General features: G+C 39.4%; 1 protein-coding gene across 2 annotated transcripts in view; it reads left to right on the top strand.

Annotated features, from left to right (window-relative positions):
- CNTNAP2 (contactin associated protein 2) overlaps window positions 1-17,701 on the top strand; it is a 1,210,705-nt gene that overhangs the window by 360,009 nt on the left and 832,995 nt on the right. For both annotated transcript variants that reach the window (XM_087766336.1, XM_087766327.1), the window contains exon 2: window positions 7,574-7,684. In XM_087766336.1, the coding sequence (XP_087622462.1) occupies window positions 7,574-7,684 (111 nt within the window). The remainder of the gene's footprint in view (window positions 1-7,573; window positions 7,685-17,701) is intronic.

The raw sequence follows: 17,701 nt of genomic DNA, 5'->3' as shown, positions 1-17,701 counted from the left end.
CTTTGGAAAATCTCGTAAAGTACTATCTGTCTTTGGGCATCCAGATGCATTTTTAGAAATGTGGCCCTTGTTGGTGTATCCAGTGTTGCCCAAAGACTAATTCCTGAATCAGAACCAGAACAAAGAAGCAGGCCTGACTGCCTGTGCTCTTCTGTGAGCAAAGTAGCCACCATAAAAAACATTACCTGAGACTTGTTCCTTTCCTTACAGAGGTCTATAGAAAGGCTTGAAATAAACCTCAGAACGAATAACCTTGAACAGCAGGGGTTGTGTGGAGGCCACTAAATTAATGTAATTTATGGCTTCACCTTGGAGGGGGAAAAACGGCTGCTACGTTTTCTTCCTTTTCAGCAGCAGCCACCCTTTTGAGCAACAATGTGTTATCTCTATTGATGGTATGCAACTTGAAGCAGAATATGAAACATCCCAGGCAATCAATATGAGCTGCTCTGATCTTTTAGATTACAGCTGAGCTCCAGAGATACTTACAGAAAAGCTTCAGTTACACTTGGACTCATTTGCTCATGAAGCTGAATGTGAACTTGGCTCCCTAGCAGTCTGTCAAGACTGTCTTGTGAAATGTCAGTCATATGGGGAAGCTGCAGACTCCTGCAATATGGGAAGAGCACTATGCTCGCAAGAGCACAGTGAGAAATAACAGATCAAAGCAACAGAGGCCAGTAGAAATAGCAAACAAGAAGCCAAATGAGGCTTATGTAAGACTTGCATTGACTTTCTGACGTGCAAATGGGAATGGTAAGTGGGAAAGTAATTGTTGTGCGTGCAGAGTATTACCCTGTTTGCACAGGTGGACTGTGGACAGCTCTATTGTGACTGAAGGTATTTAAAAAGTGGGTTGGTTTTTGTTACCCTTCTAATGTAAGCATGGCACAAAAGGAGTCCCACTTGGGACAGTAGGTGGGACAGAAGAGAGTAAAAAATGAAGCTTCCACTCTACCAGTCATCATTCCTATCTAGTTGATAAAGCGGTCCACGAAACTTGCTGGGGAGTAAAGTTAGCTTTTCATCTTGCAAGAAAAGAAAAGTAACAGTATGTAGTGAATTTTTTTTTAAATTATTTCCCACAGTCAAGAAAACCACAACAGAACATGCATAAGGAAAAAGGTTGTTGAAGCACCCCAAATATAGCAAAGGCTGGTACATTTGGCAAATACACCTGACCGGCAAGGATTTCCTTTCCCCATAAGAGAAGGTCTTCCTTAATAAGCTCTTTACTGATTTCTTGCTGACTTAAGAACTCGGAGCATGAGGTGTACTCTGCCTGGCATTTGCCAGCCATTGCCATCAGTATTTATTAGTTTCATTAGTGGCCTTTCTGAGGACTAAGGAAAGGGCTTCTCCAGCAGTGTTCCTGTCACACATGATGAGAGGCTTGGCTAGAGGTTTATCATACTGAGCACAGGCTTGTGACACAGGGCCAAGGTTGCTTTTCTTGTCATTTAAATTAAACCTGCAATATGTTGTCCTCAATAACACCTGCTTCTAAGTTTGATTTTTTTAAGGGGTTACCATTGGCCGTGAGCTGCTTTGTAGCCTCTCCTGCTTTTCAGTTAACATTGCTTTAAAAGTTCATTTGAAACAGTGCATAAAATGTTCTAGCAACTTGTGCTTATTTATTCCTACTCTTTGGGGGGACACAGTCTTGTGAATTAAACGCGGTGGATTCTAGCATTCATTTCAGATCATAAAACCTGCCTATGCAATATGAAAAGTAAGGCTTTCTCAGCATACTAATACGCTGCAAATCAAAACAGCTGCATTAATATTCCTATTGGTTGTCATTGGAGATATGCCAATTCCCCTACGTATTTATCCACGTTCCAGAGTGCCCTTGCAATCTCATGACTGCTTTTTACAAGTGCTTGGTGGCTTATTCTTTCTCCTCAGCACGCTACAGAGAAATCACTCTACATATTCAAATTGGAGGAGAAAAATGTGTTTAGGATAACTAGCATTTAGCACACAGTACAAATTAAACCCAAATGATATGATTCTCTCCCTTGGTCCCCAACATTTACATGAGAATTCACATTTTAAAACAGGAGGCTTTTGCATTACAAGTAAAGATTAAAAGTTGTTTTAAACTTTTTTCCTTGCACTCGACAGGCATTTTTGTATAATTAATGAGTTGGATGTACTGGCAATAGTTTAGATTTTGGGGCTTGTATTGTAAATGTTCTGTTCGCACAGTGAAAATGTGTGAAAGAGAAGCAGTTAAGACTTTTTTTTTTTTGTCAGAAAGCCACGGCTTTGTGTATTTCTTGGCTGAGATGTTTTTCTTAATGCTACTTCAGATTGACTCATCTGTTTCATATTCTGCTAGTGATTAATTGTGGCTATTTTGGACTCAGAACACAATGTTGATATTGCAGTCATTTGCCTTTTTACATCGAAGTTGATCAGCTTTCAAATTCTTCGTTTCTGACATACACGTATGGGGCCTTTTTAGTAAAGTTGTTATTGGCAGCATGTTTATGTCTTAGAGCTAGTATCCTACAGCAAAATTGTGATAATGGATTATAATTTGATAGGAAGTCTTGACTGAAGATTTTGAAGAAGGAGGGGTAAATGTGTGGATTTTGCGTTTGGTATTTTTTAAAAGATATGTTCCTCCGTGCACACTGGACCATAATGATGGAAAACCGTTCGTGCTTCAAAAGCATTCTTAGTAAGTCACTGTCACTTATTTTTGATGAGTGCTATTTATTGGTATCCAAATATTTTTCTTTTTTAGAAGCACTGTACACATCCTAGCTCTCTTTATACTTCGCTGACAGAATCTTTGCAAGAACTTCTGAGAGATCCTCCAATGCAGCTTCAAATTATTAATAAAAACCACCTGTGACTATAAATGCATACTGTTCCCATTTCTTAACATCTCTAAATGTGTAGTTGTTTGTATGCATTCTAGCCTACCGCTAGATACAAATGTCAAGAAGATACAGATGAAGTCCAGATTGTCTTTTTCATCTACTCAGACTGCTTTGATAAGGTATGTCAGCAACTTTACAGGTGACCTGTTTATTGATCAGGATGCTAAGCATTTGAACAGACTTCTGTGAAGTGAAGCATCGAGTTTTTTTTACTCTGCTTTGCCCACCAAAAATCATTGAAGTCATTGGTGTAGCGAGGATTAAACTTTAACAACGTCTGGGGTTGATAAATCCAGAGTTTGTGTGTATGTGGTCTGCTTTGTGCTACAATCAAGGCCTATCCCTTCAAATAGTCTGGTCCCTATTCCCCAGATAGTTCACAGACAGAGTGGGAATTAAAGCAATTGCAGGCAGAGTAGAAGACAGCCCTTTATCCAGCATGATGGGTAGACTATATCAATAAACTATGAACTATAAATAGACTGTAAAACAGGAAGGGCCAGGTAGCCTTTTCTGGTTTTATTGAGTGCTAACACCAGAACATATGAGAGCCTGCTCTTGGTAGGACAGAAGATCTGTCTCACCTGGTATCTGGTCTCCAACAGCCAGGTGCCTGAGAAAGCATGGAAGAACAGAGCAAGTGCATAGCAGTCCTTCCCTTCCGTAGTCTTGAGGAATTTGAAGCTTGTAGATCGCAGATGTTTTGCATTCGTATTTAATGACATTAGATGACCTTTCTTCCATTGATCTAATTATTTGAATCTCAAGGAAACTTGTTTCTGATGGTCATATGCTGTAATTTCCCTCTGAGTAGGAAAGTCAGAGTAGCAAATGTCATCATACCTGTGACAAAGTTATCAGTTCTTTCTATCTGAACAGAAGGGAGGGGAGTGCAAGTGTGGTTTTGCTTCAGGAAGTTAACATTTAAATGGACCTAAGCTGGCTTGGATGTTAATACATCACTGAGATAAATGGTATGGAGGAGAGTTTATTTCTTTGCTGCTACGATGCTGGCAGGAGAGTGTGCTCTGTAATTGATTAACAGGGCACAGTACATTGACTTATATGGGGAAAGCTATTATATCTCAGTAACAGGAAGGTATATATGATTCTGGTTTTAGTAAGTAGAAAATTGGATTCTGCAGGAAATAACTAAAACTGCTGAAAGAACCAAAGGTTCCCAAGGATTTTTTTTCTCTTAAATCTGTGGCATAACAGCATTTCATGTTATGAAGGAAGTTTAAATAGTGCAATATATTTAGTGGAACTTTCATACAGGCTAGAAATACTAGCTTACGTAAGCAGTCTTTTAACTTTTGTTCTATTGGACCTAAAGTCATGAGTTATTGATGAGATTTAATATCTTTTTTAACATCTATTCATTTGAAGTATAAACTTCCCCTATAATTCATACACGTTTATGGTGGATTTCCTGTATTTTGAAGCCTAAATGAGCGGGCAGATTGGGGGTGCGTGTTTGTTTTTTAAACAATGAGAAAGTGAGATATTTTTGGTTTTATTCTGTAGCTTATTAGTTGAAATCCCAAAACAAGCGTAGGAAGTGAATGCAGTTCTAAACAATAGTGAAGGAAAACTATATCAACTCTGTTTGCTTTTTCCACCCACCCCACCCCACCCCAGTACTGGCGATTCCAACCAAAGTAAGAAAGCAGAGGTCCAGATTCCATACTTCAAAAGCACTTGTACACCAAATGAAGCACATTCATGACTGACTGTAAAAATTGTGACCACAGTGGCAAATAAAGAGTGATACTCCTTGTGGGATTTTATTTTTACTTTTTGAGTATGCCAAGCTTCTCTGTCATATTCTTTTGAATCCAAGAGGATGGATTAGTGAAGTAGAGAGACAAGGCAGGCCATACGGGGGGGGGTGGGGGTGGGGGGTGATGATTTAGAAGCTAGTATTCTTTCCAAACAAGTTTTTCCATATTTCCTTCTGCATAGCTTCATCAGTAGTAGCACCAATATAGTAGCTGTCAAAATAAAACGAGGAGATTTTCTCAGTAGCAGCTGGGATCAGTAAAAGAATAGAACTTCTGATGAGCTTCTACTATTTGGAGAGGTTTTTTTCAGCTGTCTTGTTGCTTCTGAACACATTGTCTAAAATCCAGGTTTATTTTTTGTTGCAGAAGTTAAGGTTTTGCTCACATTTTATCCCTTTTTAAAAGTCTTTTTGTTATGATTTAGGATAGCTCTTTCGTTTCACAAGTTTTTTTAGAATATCGTGACCAATAGCCTCCCATTACATCCAGTAATTAATCAAATTGCATAAGTAGCAAACATTTTTGTAGCTAAATCTTTCTATTCCTAATATTCTTCATAAGGATGCAGGTTTTTCTCTCCACCAACCCCCCACACCCCAGTATAAGACTGTGGATGTGGGAAAATTGTATAAACCTAACATTTTGCTTTAAAAATGTGCTAAAAGAAAAAACAGTAAAGTGAACAAAGGTACATGTTTAACCTTTAGTTCTCATTGTTAATGAGAATATATTTTTTTCCTTAACAGTAAATATTGTGTAAGATAAGAATAGGAAAATGCTATAAAGAGATTTTGTTATGTATTTTTTAAATATTTCTGATTACGTGTTCTTCTGCTTTTAAATGTTCATTCCATTTTTACCCAATGACGGAATTAATGACAAATGACTTCAGATCTCTAGCTAGGTATCACTAATAATGAAGTGGCAGCGAGAGCAGTTTGCTAGCAGTCTTTAAGTTGGAAAACCTATTTTTATGAACTACCAGAACTACACTATAGATAAAGAAATACGTGCGAAAAACTTTGTCAGGTAACTCTGTCTTTCTGTGATTATGACATTTAGGGCAACGTTTGTAATGCATACTTCAATCTGCCGCTCGCTTCTGTTCTTAACCTTGTACTACTTCGACTGAAATAACAGCAGCCTGGCACCCAGGATCTTAAAACCTAGGCCCTTGCTCCATGCTGTACCCCTGGTGCCAGGGAGGGGTCCTGTGTGACGCCGGTGTCCTGCGTGGGTGGTGTGACGTGAGCACAAGGCGTTGCACCCATCAGGCTGCAGGCTTCTGACCAAATGTGCCTGCCGTGTGGCTGCAGCCACAGCAGCAGGAGGAGGGAGGAGGGGAATCGATCCTTCTGTTTTCTGGAATAAACAATAATGCTTCAAACCATTTATCTTCCCTTGTCAAAATTCCATCATTAAATAGTGTGGTAGTGAACTTTAAAGTCATTGGAATTGTCCTTTAATTCAGTGCAAAGCAATTGCCCTTTACTCTGGCCTGTGCTTTTATGCTGATATGAATTTTGTTTTCTCCCTTAACAAACCTTGGAGATTTGTGAAAGAAACTTATTTATTTTGTTAAATGTCAAAGTACTGATTCATGAACGAATGTTCTTCTGTATTTCTGTGCTTCAGTTTCTATTGCTGTGTAAGTCATTTTATTTTTCATTACATTAAACTGGAAATTTTAGAAGACCTGCATTATAAATGACTTGATTCACTTACAATCCTTTTTTTCCCCTTAAAGTTCCTGTTTTGAGGGTAGGATTAATTCAGTCTCCACATGTGATCCGGTCTGACCAAATCACTGTTTTCTAATTGTACCAAAACTATGTGGTGTGCCTGAGCATTAAATATGCTGCCTACCAGGGGTGGTCTAATGCTTTCTAGATACATAAATTGGGGATGTTTCCACTTAAAGCAGAGCCTGCGCTGCAGTGCATGTGTTTAAAAAGGTTAGTCAAGCTGACTGGTGTAGGTTACTTTTTTTTTAGGTTGTACCTGAAATGTAAACGAGTAATTTAACGGACATATTTCACCCACCTGTTGAAATAACTGAGGAAAACTAGAACAAAGGGCAGTATATTAACTATCTAAGTATTTGAAAAATCAAAAGCCAGTTCTCTTCATTCTAATTTACATAACTTCATACAACTTCAGGAGATTTGTTTTACACTTTTTTCTTCATTAGAAAGGCAAAGATTCTCATTTTGTTTTTTTCCATCTTAGATGCTAATACCAAGTTAATCTTATTTATATGTACTAAAATAGAAGTGCTCAAATGGATTATAGAGATTATATTTTAACAAATTATTTTGTTAATTTTTTCAGTAAATCTGCAGTATTTGATAATTCGTAGGCATTTATTAATGTAACCTTTTTTATTTTCTTTTTTAAAATATCAGGTTATCGGCACTTCTATTACAGAGCTGAAAGTTTATATCTTATCTACTTCTTACGAAGCTTTCATGATAATACTTTTCTTTAGCACTACATTTTCATGTCACCAAAACCATTCCAGGTATATCAGGGCAGGCTTTTTTGTTCGTTTGTAGCATCCCTAAGGAGAGTGGTGGCCCATGGTTAGGCATTACCATTACCTAATTTTGTTCTTCATTGAAGTCTTTATTTTCTCATGTCGAGGTGTGCGTCTGTGTTTGCGGGTTTTCTTGTGGTTTTTGGGGTGGGTTTTTTGTTTGGTTGGTTGGGTTTTGTTGGTTTTGTTTGGGTTTTTGCGGTTTTTTACTGAAATTTTGGGATGTAGCCACATGCATTCCACATGTACAAAAAAAACAAGGCTGTGTTATTACCCAAAAGAAAAATAAAGGGCACATTGCCACTTAATATGTATGGATAATTAACAGCATAAAGTGAATGTGTTTTCTTGTGTTTCAGAGAAGTGTGATGAACCTCTGGTCTCAGCATTACCCCACTCCTCCTTCAGCAGTTCCTCATCTATGACAAGCAGCTACGTGCCAGGGTATGCCAAGTTAAACAAGAGAGGAGGTAAGGGGCGTTCTCTAACTTAACATTCAGATATTTCAAGAAAAAAACGATGAATGATATTTTTGATATGAAAATGCTTTTTATGTAAAATATTATTGCTTATATTTGTTTTAACTAAGTTTTAGCTGTCTGACAGCCTGTTTTTGTAAACGGAATGCATTTGTATTTCATTGTATGTGACAGTAATTGCACTCCATTGCACTGCAGGGAGAAATACACTACTAATAGCATGTAGCAGCACGGGCCAAATGCCTAATGTTGATGGAGTCATATGGTACATAATTGACTTCAGTTAAAAGGGCATACCTGTGTTCGTCGGGTATATGAACATTTGCAAGGTCATGGTTGTTGGAGCAAAACTGAACAGCTTTGATGTGCTTTGTTGATTGAACTTGTTTCCCACCTTAGCAATGACAGCTGTAATTCAGTTTTTCCTAGCACTACGGGAACTTTGCCTTTTGCAGGTATTTCTGTAACGCAATTAGGTGTTATTCAGAAGTGACAAAGCCACCTCAATTTTGTTGGTTGGAAGAATAGGTGCGTAAGTTTGATGGTCTACCTGGTCTAATTATATCCTTAGGGCTAGGCAAATTTATTTCATAGTCTGAACACAAGTCTCTACCTTCACCCATAGGAATTTTCATAGTTTTTCTTGATATTTTAGGTGACTGTAGATATACCATTTTGATATCAATTTCTAAATTAATTTCACAGGAATGATACTTTTAAACATGAAACTTAGATTAACAGAAAAATCAGTATTCTGAATACTATTGATTTTATTCTTTTCTAAATAGTATCAATCTAAAAGTCCTAAAATCTGAAATTTAACAGATTCTTGTGAATCAATACCAAAATTTTATCTTCCTCCCAAAATACATGTCAAAGCTATAATGAATTGACTTAATGAACCTAGAATTTAGAAATACTTTCACTGTAGGGATGAAGAAGAGAGAGCAAGTGACTACAGTGCCTCAGTCTTCTAAATCCTGAAGATCTGTAATAATGGCAAAACACCAGACTTGTAGAACGTTGGCTTATTTGCACTGCTGCTTTATTTTTCCTTCTTCTGCAGGCATTATGTTGCTCCTGCCTGGGTACCATATTCTGCCTCCTAAAAAACAAAAAAACATTGAAACAAAAGCAACAATCTTTTCTCTTTGGGTGTTTGTAAACAAAATCTGAAGTACTATCAAATGATGGAACACTCTTACGGTTAAAACCAGAATTTGTTGCATTGAAATCATAGCCTAGGCTGCCCATGTTTTCCACCAATTTTTTATACTACTGTTTGTGCAGCTTCCAAGCCAAAAAAAAAAAAAAAAAAAAACCACCTTATCAGCAAAACCATGAATTTACTGTTAGTCTAATTATAATCTTAATCAAAGAATAATTATTGGCCTAGCTATTATTACAGAAAAAAGAAAGAAAGAAAAAAAATACTGTTGGGATGAAAAGTCTCAATAATAAAACAGACTATATACGCACACTTCCTTGTGTCTGTCCCTTTCCCTGGTGTTATGCTCCTGCCATCACAGCTCTTCCGAGTCTTATGGAAGATGGCTCTAGCTGGGGTGGGAGCTATGGTGCGTTGTCAGTGTCCCAGACTCCTTACTGGGAGGAGGATGCAGATGGATGAGTTAAGACCTGCTGGTCAGACTAAAGGGCAAGGAGGAAATGCATAGGCAGGGGGAGCAAGGACAGGTATCCTGGGAAGAGTATAGGGACGTTGCCCAGTTGTGTAGGGATGGGGTCAGGAAGGCCGAGGCGTGGCTGGAGCTGAACTTGGCAAGGGACACAAAGAACAATAAGGGCTTTTACAGGTATGTCAGCCAGAAAAGAAAGGTCAAAGAAAGTATACCCCCTTGATGAACATGACTGGTGAACTGGTAACAACAGACAAGCAGAAGGCTGAGAGACTCAGCAACTGTTTTGCCTCAGTCTTCACTGGCAATCTCTCTTGCCACACCTCTTGAGTGGATGGACCTTAAGGCAGGGACTGGGGGAGCAAAGTCCCTCCCACTGTAAGAGAAGATCAGGTTTGTGACCACCTGAGGAACCTGAACATATGTGAGTCTATGGCACCTGATGAAATGCATCCGAGAGTCCTGAGGGAATTGGCTGATGTAGTTGCCAGGCCACTCTCCATGATATTTGAAAAGTCATGGCAGTCAGGTGAAGTTCCTGGGGACTGGAAAAAGGGAAACATTGCACCTGTTTTTAAAAAGGGTTGAAAGGAGGACCCTGGGAACTACCGACCTGTCAGCCTCTGTGCCTGGGAAGATCATGGAACAGGTCCTCCTAGAAGCTATGCTAAGGCACATGGAGGACAGGGAGGTGATTCGAGACAGCCAGCATGGCTTCACCAAGGGCAAGTCTTGCCTTACCAACTAGTGGCCTTCTATGATGGAATGACCGCATCAGTGGACAAGGGAAGAGCTACGGATGTCATCTATCTGGACTTGTGTGAGGCCTTTGACAGAGTCCCCCACAATATCCTTTTCTCTAAATTGGAGAGAGATGGATTTGATGGATGTGCTATTCAGTGGATAAGGAATCGGTTGGATGGTCGCATCCAGAGAGTAGCGGTCAACGGCTCCGTGTCCAGATGGAGACCAGTGACGAGTGGTGTCCCACAGGTGTCTGTGTTGGGACCAATACTGTTTAATATCTTCATCAATGACACCCTCAGCAGATTTGCAGGTGACACCAAGCTGAGTGGTGCAGTTGACACACCTGAGGGACGGGATGCCATCCAGAGGGACCTGGACAAGCTCAGGAAGTGGGCCCATATGAACCTCATGAGGTTCAACAAGGCCAAGTGCAAGGTCCTGCACCTGGGTTGGAGCAACCCCCAGTATCGGTACAGGCTGTGGGATGAAGGGATTGAGAGCAGCCCTGCAGAGAGGAGTTGGGGGTCCTGGTGGATGAAATATTGGATATGCACTGGCAACATGTGCTTGCAGCCCAGCAAGCCAACCGTATCCTGGGCTGCATCAAAGGAAGTGCGGCCAGTAGGTCGAGGGAGGTGGTTCTGCTGCTCTACTCCACTCTGGCGAGACCCCACCTGGAGTACTGCATCCAGCTCTGGAGTCCTCAGTATAGGAAGACATGGACCTGTGGAATCGAGTCCAGAGGAGGGCCACAAGAATGATCAGAGGGCTGGAAAACCTCTCCTATGAGGAAACACTGAGAGAGCTGGGGTTGTTCAGCCTAGAGAAGAGAAGATTCTGGAGAGACCTTATTGTGACCTTTCAATACTTAAAGGGGGCTTATAAGAAAGATGGGGACAAACTTCTTAGTAGGGCCTCTTGTGATAGGACAAGGGGTAATGGTTTTAAACTAAAAGAGGGTAGATTCAGACTAGATATAAGGAAGACATTTTTTATGATGAGAGTGGTGAAACACTGGAACAGGTTGCCCAGAGAGGTAGTAGATGCCCCATCCCTGGACGTGTTCAAGGTCAGCTTGGATGGGGCTCTGAGCAACCTGATCTAGTTGAAGCTGTCCCTGCTCATTGCAGGGTGGGGTTGAACTAGATGACCTTTAAAGGTCCCTTCCATCCCAAACTATTCTATGGTTCTATGCCAATGACAACATTGACGGGGTAGGATCTGCTTGAAGTTAACTGTATGTGTTTTCAGGGAATGGGGTGAGGGGAGCTGTGCAATTAAGGGGGCCAAGCTGTAGACATGGGAGACTCTGGGGCAGGTGGTGCCCTGGCCACTGGGGCACCACCCCTGGCCACAAGCAGGGTGAGCAGTGCTGGTGGCACCAGCAGGTTCTGCCAGTTGTCTGGAGATCATCACATAGGAAGGGACGAGCCAGGTCTGATGTCAAGCCAGGAAGCAAAATCCATAGGTGGGGAAGAACACAAGATGGGGCTGGGCATGGATACACCTATGATGTGGCTCAGGTAGAGCCTGAAAGCTGAAATGGGGCCCCCAGGCTCACAGGCAGGGTGAGTGGGTCCGCCACTGGGTAGGGCAATTACGGACTGTTGGTACCCTCAGGGCCCTGACATTGATCTTTGTTTATTAGTCTGCAGCTCCACACGTCAGGATTCTCTGTATGTGTGTGTTTTACACGTGTAGGAATCTTGTTCTTTGATCTCTTTTTCTCTTGTTTTCTGTTCTCTAAAATCAGTCTTAACCAGCTCCCAAGGTTGCTTTCTTTTAGTGACTAGTAATTGACCTGGTGAGTTGCTTATAGCCCTGCTCCCTCTGGTACCACCCTGTGCCTGTACTTTCAATACCTCTGCTATCATCCTATGATTGTAGTTCTGTACGCTACATTTTTATTCTACAGTAATGGTTTGTTATCTGCAGAATATCTACTTCAGGTACAGAAATATATCAAAATTGTTACACCGATAGTCACTAGCCCATGCAATCGCAAAGCTAAGTTTAAGGTAAAACAGATTACACTGTGTTACCTGGTTGTTAGAGAATTGCTATTACAACTAAATGAGCTAAACAGAAGCTGAAGACTAGCTTAGAGAAAATATGACTGACAAGCTCTAGTCCTGCAGCCCTGCAGAGTTGATGCAAAGTCTGTGGCCTGTCAGGAGCATTGGCAATTTCTTTGGTTTTAGGCCTGCAGACTAGTAGATAACTGTTTATTGCTTCAGAAATTTAGAAGATGACTTCTGAATGAGAATAAATGCCGTTTTATGCTGGTTTCGGGATTTTCCTTTGGTGTTACCTTTATTTTGTTACGTGCCTTTCAGTAATTCTCATTCTTTCTGTTGCGATATGTCTGAACGTGGGTTTTGATAGGCTGTTGGGTCCCTTAATTTATGTTTTCAGCTGTTCATTGTCCAGATGAAAGCAGTTAAGGAACAGTTAAATTCTAAACCACTGCTCATCATTTGGGTTGAATTCTGCTGTATCTGATCACAGTTATGTTCATTTGCATTCTATTTGCTGTTCTAAAATAGAAAAAAGTCACTAGAATCATTTTAATAAACTAAAGCTTTGCATCAGCTTGGTGGGCAGGATCTTCAAATTGATTTTAGATGACTATTTCTCCTTTTAGTTTGCTAGACTACTTATTGTATTGTAAGTGAAAGGCAAATCAGACATTTGGAGTTTAATTTTTTTTTCCTTTAATTATATTTACCCTCCCCTTTCTTACCCTTATAGTTACTAAAGTGCAGTTTCTTTTAATGATGTTTCTTTAGCAATATGGATCTACAGTGCTGTCATTAATCAAACATTTGCTTAATTTTCTCTGTCAAAAGTTCATTTGAAATTTAGTTGCATCTCTTTGCTCAAATAGTACCCTCTTTAGATTGTTGTCATCCATCTCTTAATACCTATGAAGCCTGGCATACGTACTTCTCAAAACCGAAGCTTCGATATGTACATTACCTAATTTTGCTTTCCTAATTCTAGTGCCGTTAAAAGTACTGCAGAATTCAGGAATGTGTTTAACATGGGAACTCGGCCTTCACTGTGTTTGTGCTTCTGCTTCTACAAATGATGGAAAATAGCTCAGTTTCAATGCTGAGCTATTTTACAACATCATGGAATTACAGATCTTGCTAATCAAACCAGTAATAAGGGAATCCAATTTTTTTCTCTCCAAAGAGTCATTATCAGCTAATAGGTTCCCAAATCGTATGTGCTATTTAAACCACACTGTGCTCAAGTCATTAAATGGAAAGAACTCCCCCTCCTCTAGCCCCAGACCCTTTACATTAAGGAAATGCGCATTTGAAAGTTCTAGTCTCCAACCCGATTATATTTTTCTTTGCCGTTTTCATGGCACTTCAGTCTAGACTGGCAAAACACTTCAGCAGAATAGATAGTATATTTTATTCTAATCAAGACACCGATCAATAACAGTCACATCATGTTCTTCAGAAGGTTGCAGTTGTGACTGCAGTTCTGGTTCAGTTTCCTGCTATAAATGTTGCAATTTGAAGGATGCACATCAAAGAATTTAATATTTTCAGCAGTTTTTAGCAGGCTTCAAAAGCAGAAACATCCACAACTTTATTCCTAATGTTTGATAGTACTTTGTTTACAAATCCCATAGCTAGTGATCTAGGCAAACAGAACTAAAACTTCATGGAATGGCATTGATCTGGAAAATGAGCCTCCATGGTGTATGTGTAGGGTATTTTGCTGTGTCAGTATGTGAGAATATTTTACATTTTCCACAGCCGTCTACTCGGAGCCCTGTAAGCCTTCACTGACTTACGGATTAGTACATATACTTATTTCGAAGGAAATGCGGATTGGATGGACGGAGTGTAACTTGATTAGAAAAGTTAACCTCTCCAAATCTGTTTATTTGATGCTTCATATTCTTCTGTGTTGCCCTTTGTTCCTGTTGTGATCCTTCTTTCTTGTTAGGGTAAGCAAAGAGAAGTATCCTGGGCAATTTTTTTTTGGGGGGGGGAGCTATTTTTAATTAGAGGAAAAATTGCTGGTTGTAAAAACAAATATTCAGTGGTTACCTGCAGGTCTGTCAGTCTCTTGCAAATTCATACCAAAATGTCTTAAAATTTGAAGCCCCAATTTCTGTGTCAGTGAGTAAGAGCCTTTGATTTAAGTAACTGTTAGACCTGCGAATGTGTGTTTCCATAATCACAAAGAGCCGGAGGTCTGGGGGTGCAATGCATGTGTGCATTCTACACCAGCTCTCTCTTTCCCTGATCCCCAAAGCACCCCAACTGCCTCATGGGCTGCCTTCCCTCTTCTGCCTTCCTGGGCGCTTTCAATCATAGCAGCTGTGAAAGGCAAGCAAAACACTTCTGTTTTATTATCGTGGAAAGAAGTAGGGAACAAGAAGGCCCCAGAAAACGCAGGCAATATTTTGTCTTTTTGTGAACAGAAGAAGGTGGTTCCTCCGCTGTGCTACTACTTAACAAGACGTTTCACTGGATCTAATGCTGTTCTGCCACACTTAAGGTGAGGCAAAACTTACGTGGAGGCTGGAGTGACGCAATGAATTGCATAGTGAAAGTAGGTTTGGGGAAGGTAGACCGTGCTGACTCCTGACTTCTGTTAAAGGCTCATAAGCAAAGGCTTGGATTGAAAAAGCTAAACGGCACTGAGTTAGCAGCTCTTCAGACGAAGGTTGCTGTCAGATTCCATCAGATTATCCTTTTGAAAGTAAGATAATTTTTTTCATTTTAAACAACTAAGTCTTAGCACTATACTGTATTGTAGTATTTTTTCATATTTTTTTGATTCTAAAAATTACTAGTGTGTTGTTCAGTGCCAGTATAACAAAGGTGCAGATTATTTTTTAAATGTCTGTAACTTGTATGAGAAAACAAAGCACCACAGAAGAGGAGAAATCTATGTGGCTTTTCTTTTTTGTTCTGTCACTATCAGTTTTATCTAAATATATGCAAACATCGTTAAATCTTGGAATACTATAAAATCCTAAAAATTTTACTTTGGATGCACTTCTTAAAAAGTATTTTTAATATTCTCTCAGGTATCAGCTCACATTCTGTACCTACGTAAACCAAACGTTTCTAAGTGTATTAAATGACCCAATGTAATATTTGGAGAAATATAAGAATGTGTTACCTTTGAAAAAAATACTTAATTTTCCTTTTCAAAATGACTGACACAGGAGTCATTCACACTGGCACATGAATATATGCCATTAAGTTATTGACAGCACTGTAACACATTTTAACTGAAATCTAGTTAGTGGACTAGCTAAAAAGATTTCAGAGTTCCTTCCGTTTTTGTCATACATATTCTTCTGCAAAAGGAGTCTGTATTGCTACTACCTTACTAGCAAAAGTGGTATCAGAGGAAAGGGGAGTTTTCAATTAGCTCGTTCTGGAGCTTTTTAGAAATCTATCTACAGTAGCTTTTGCATATGTGATGTCAAGGTTATAAGGTCTAACATCTTATGACCTGCCATCAGTAGAATCAATGAACTGCATCACATCATAAGGAGGATTCTTAGCACACGTTTGATATAATGCATTATCAATCTTCCTTTTAATGGTTCCCAAGCTATTGGACCTTACACTTCTCACTAGTACAAGAATTAATGCTGCCCATCATCCACCTCATACCATTGTAATTTAGGGAAGAAATTCTACATTATTTCAACATAATGTAATGTTATATTATATAACTGGAAGCCGCTTGAAACTGAGCAGAGTCTCAGAACTTCAGAAATAATCCCAGCAGACAGTGAAAGTATGAAGGTCATAATGAATCTTTGGATGTATGGAAATTATCTTTTGCGCAGTGGAATAAAGAAGAAATTTGGCATACAGGGCTCTCTTTCAAGTCCAGTATTAGGGGGGAATCTGAAGCTGCCAACGAAATTGATAATGGAATACGAGGGGAAGTTTCTGTAGGACAGTTGATGTTCAAAAAGCAGTCCTTTTATCACCAGTATGTAACTCCTGTCTAGGCTTTCATGTTGCTTTTTATTCAGGGTGCTGACCTTGACCTGTTATCGGAATTATTGATGTGTCTGTAAAACAAGTGTCAGAAATTCTAAGTGTTGGCGTAAGTGTAATTTGAGACAGCATGTTATTTCTCAGTGGAGTTTTAAATTTTGGCTTCTGTGAGGAACATGCGAGAACTTATTTATCATGGGATATGATTCTTTTATTCCCCAAATCATTCCCAGTAAGTCAATCAGATCTGTTCTGCAACTGCTCTACCAATAAAAAAATGTGCTTGTTAGAGTCCTGCCTTAGAAAAAATCTGGGGACACCACGCCTAGGCTCTTTTCAGAATTGCTGTTAAAACCTCCAATACCATAACCACTATCACTACTTCTCCAATTCCGTGTTACTTTTCCATAATGGGATATGAGAAGGATTTTGTGTAGTTTTCCTTTTGACATTTGAATGTAAAAGGGATGGTTAGCATCAGCCTGGATTCAGTGAGCTGTTTGGGCTTGTCCCTTCATGGGACTTGCGGGGAATTCAGTTTGGGTGTGAATCTCAAAGTAAGGAGGTGTTCACTCTGCATTAACATTGCCCAAATAGGGACAGTAGGGAGCTAGTGTGCAGTAATTAGCACACCGTAGAGCATCACCTTAAGTACTGCAATCTCCTTATGTCGACAGGACCTTTGGGCACACTAAGACTGCTTGTACGCAACATAACTCATTATATTTTGATTAAAACCCTCTTAGAGGGAAGTTACAGAGTTGCCAGTGGTTTGTAAATTCATTGCCCCGGTTACTGAATACTGTCTTTTCGAAGTAGGTAAGCACTTAAGAGTAATGGATAGAGTGGCATAAAAGAACGGTAACAACCATGAGAAAAAGAGCAGTACCATCCACTTAGCTTCTGTGTGTGTCTCTAAGAGAACCCTTGCTGAGTAAGAATTTATGAATAATTAAATCAGGGTTGCCTTTAAATAAATAAATAAACAACAGTTCCCTTTCTGTAAATACGTGCTTTCAATAAACGCACATTGTACAATCCAATCCAGCGTATTTGCTGAAACTATGCCATGTAACATACAGTAGATCAAATTAGGTGATCAGCAGTCAGGGCAAATTAAATGTTGTTACCTATTAAATAATTACTTTTCCATATAAAAATGTGGAAAATGAGTTATTCATGACTGAAAAAAATAATTCTCTAGTGGTTCATTTATTGATGCAACCTTAAAAACATGTTTGCACTGGACATAGCATTCTTTGTGTTGCACACAGTATAAACAACAGTATTTCTGGAATGTTTTAGAGAGACTACAAATAACTGATGTTTTGTTTGTTTGGGTTTTTTTGTTTGTTTATTTGTTTGTTTGTTTTTATTCACGTCAAGATGTAGCTCCTTTAGGAGCTCCTTTACCTGTGCGGATAAATGAAAACATTTCCATTTTACTAGTAACACGGCCTTTTGACATTATTCCTAATAAATTTTTTGTATAACACTAACTTCAACCACTGGGTTTTTTCTTCTTTTAAAATCCATAAATAATTCAGGCTCAGCTCATCATTTGCAAATTCTTTTGGAACTAGAAAGAAAAGTCATGTAGGAAAGGCATTTGTTCCCTCACGGCTATT

This window comes from Nipponia nippon, unplaced genomic scaffold (assembly GCF_047370975.1).
Source record: "Nipponia nippon isolate SJK-2023a ecotype South Korea unplaced genomic scaffold, ASM4737097v1 scaffold_1, whole genome shotgun sequence".
NCBI classification, from domain to species: Eukaryota; Metazoa; Chordata; class Aves; order Pelecaniformes; family Threskiornithidae; genus Nipponia; species Nipponia nippon.
Note: the sequence above shows the minus strand (reverse complement) of the source record. Positions and strands in the feature narration are given on the sequence as shown.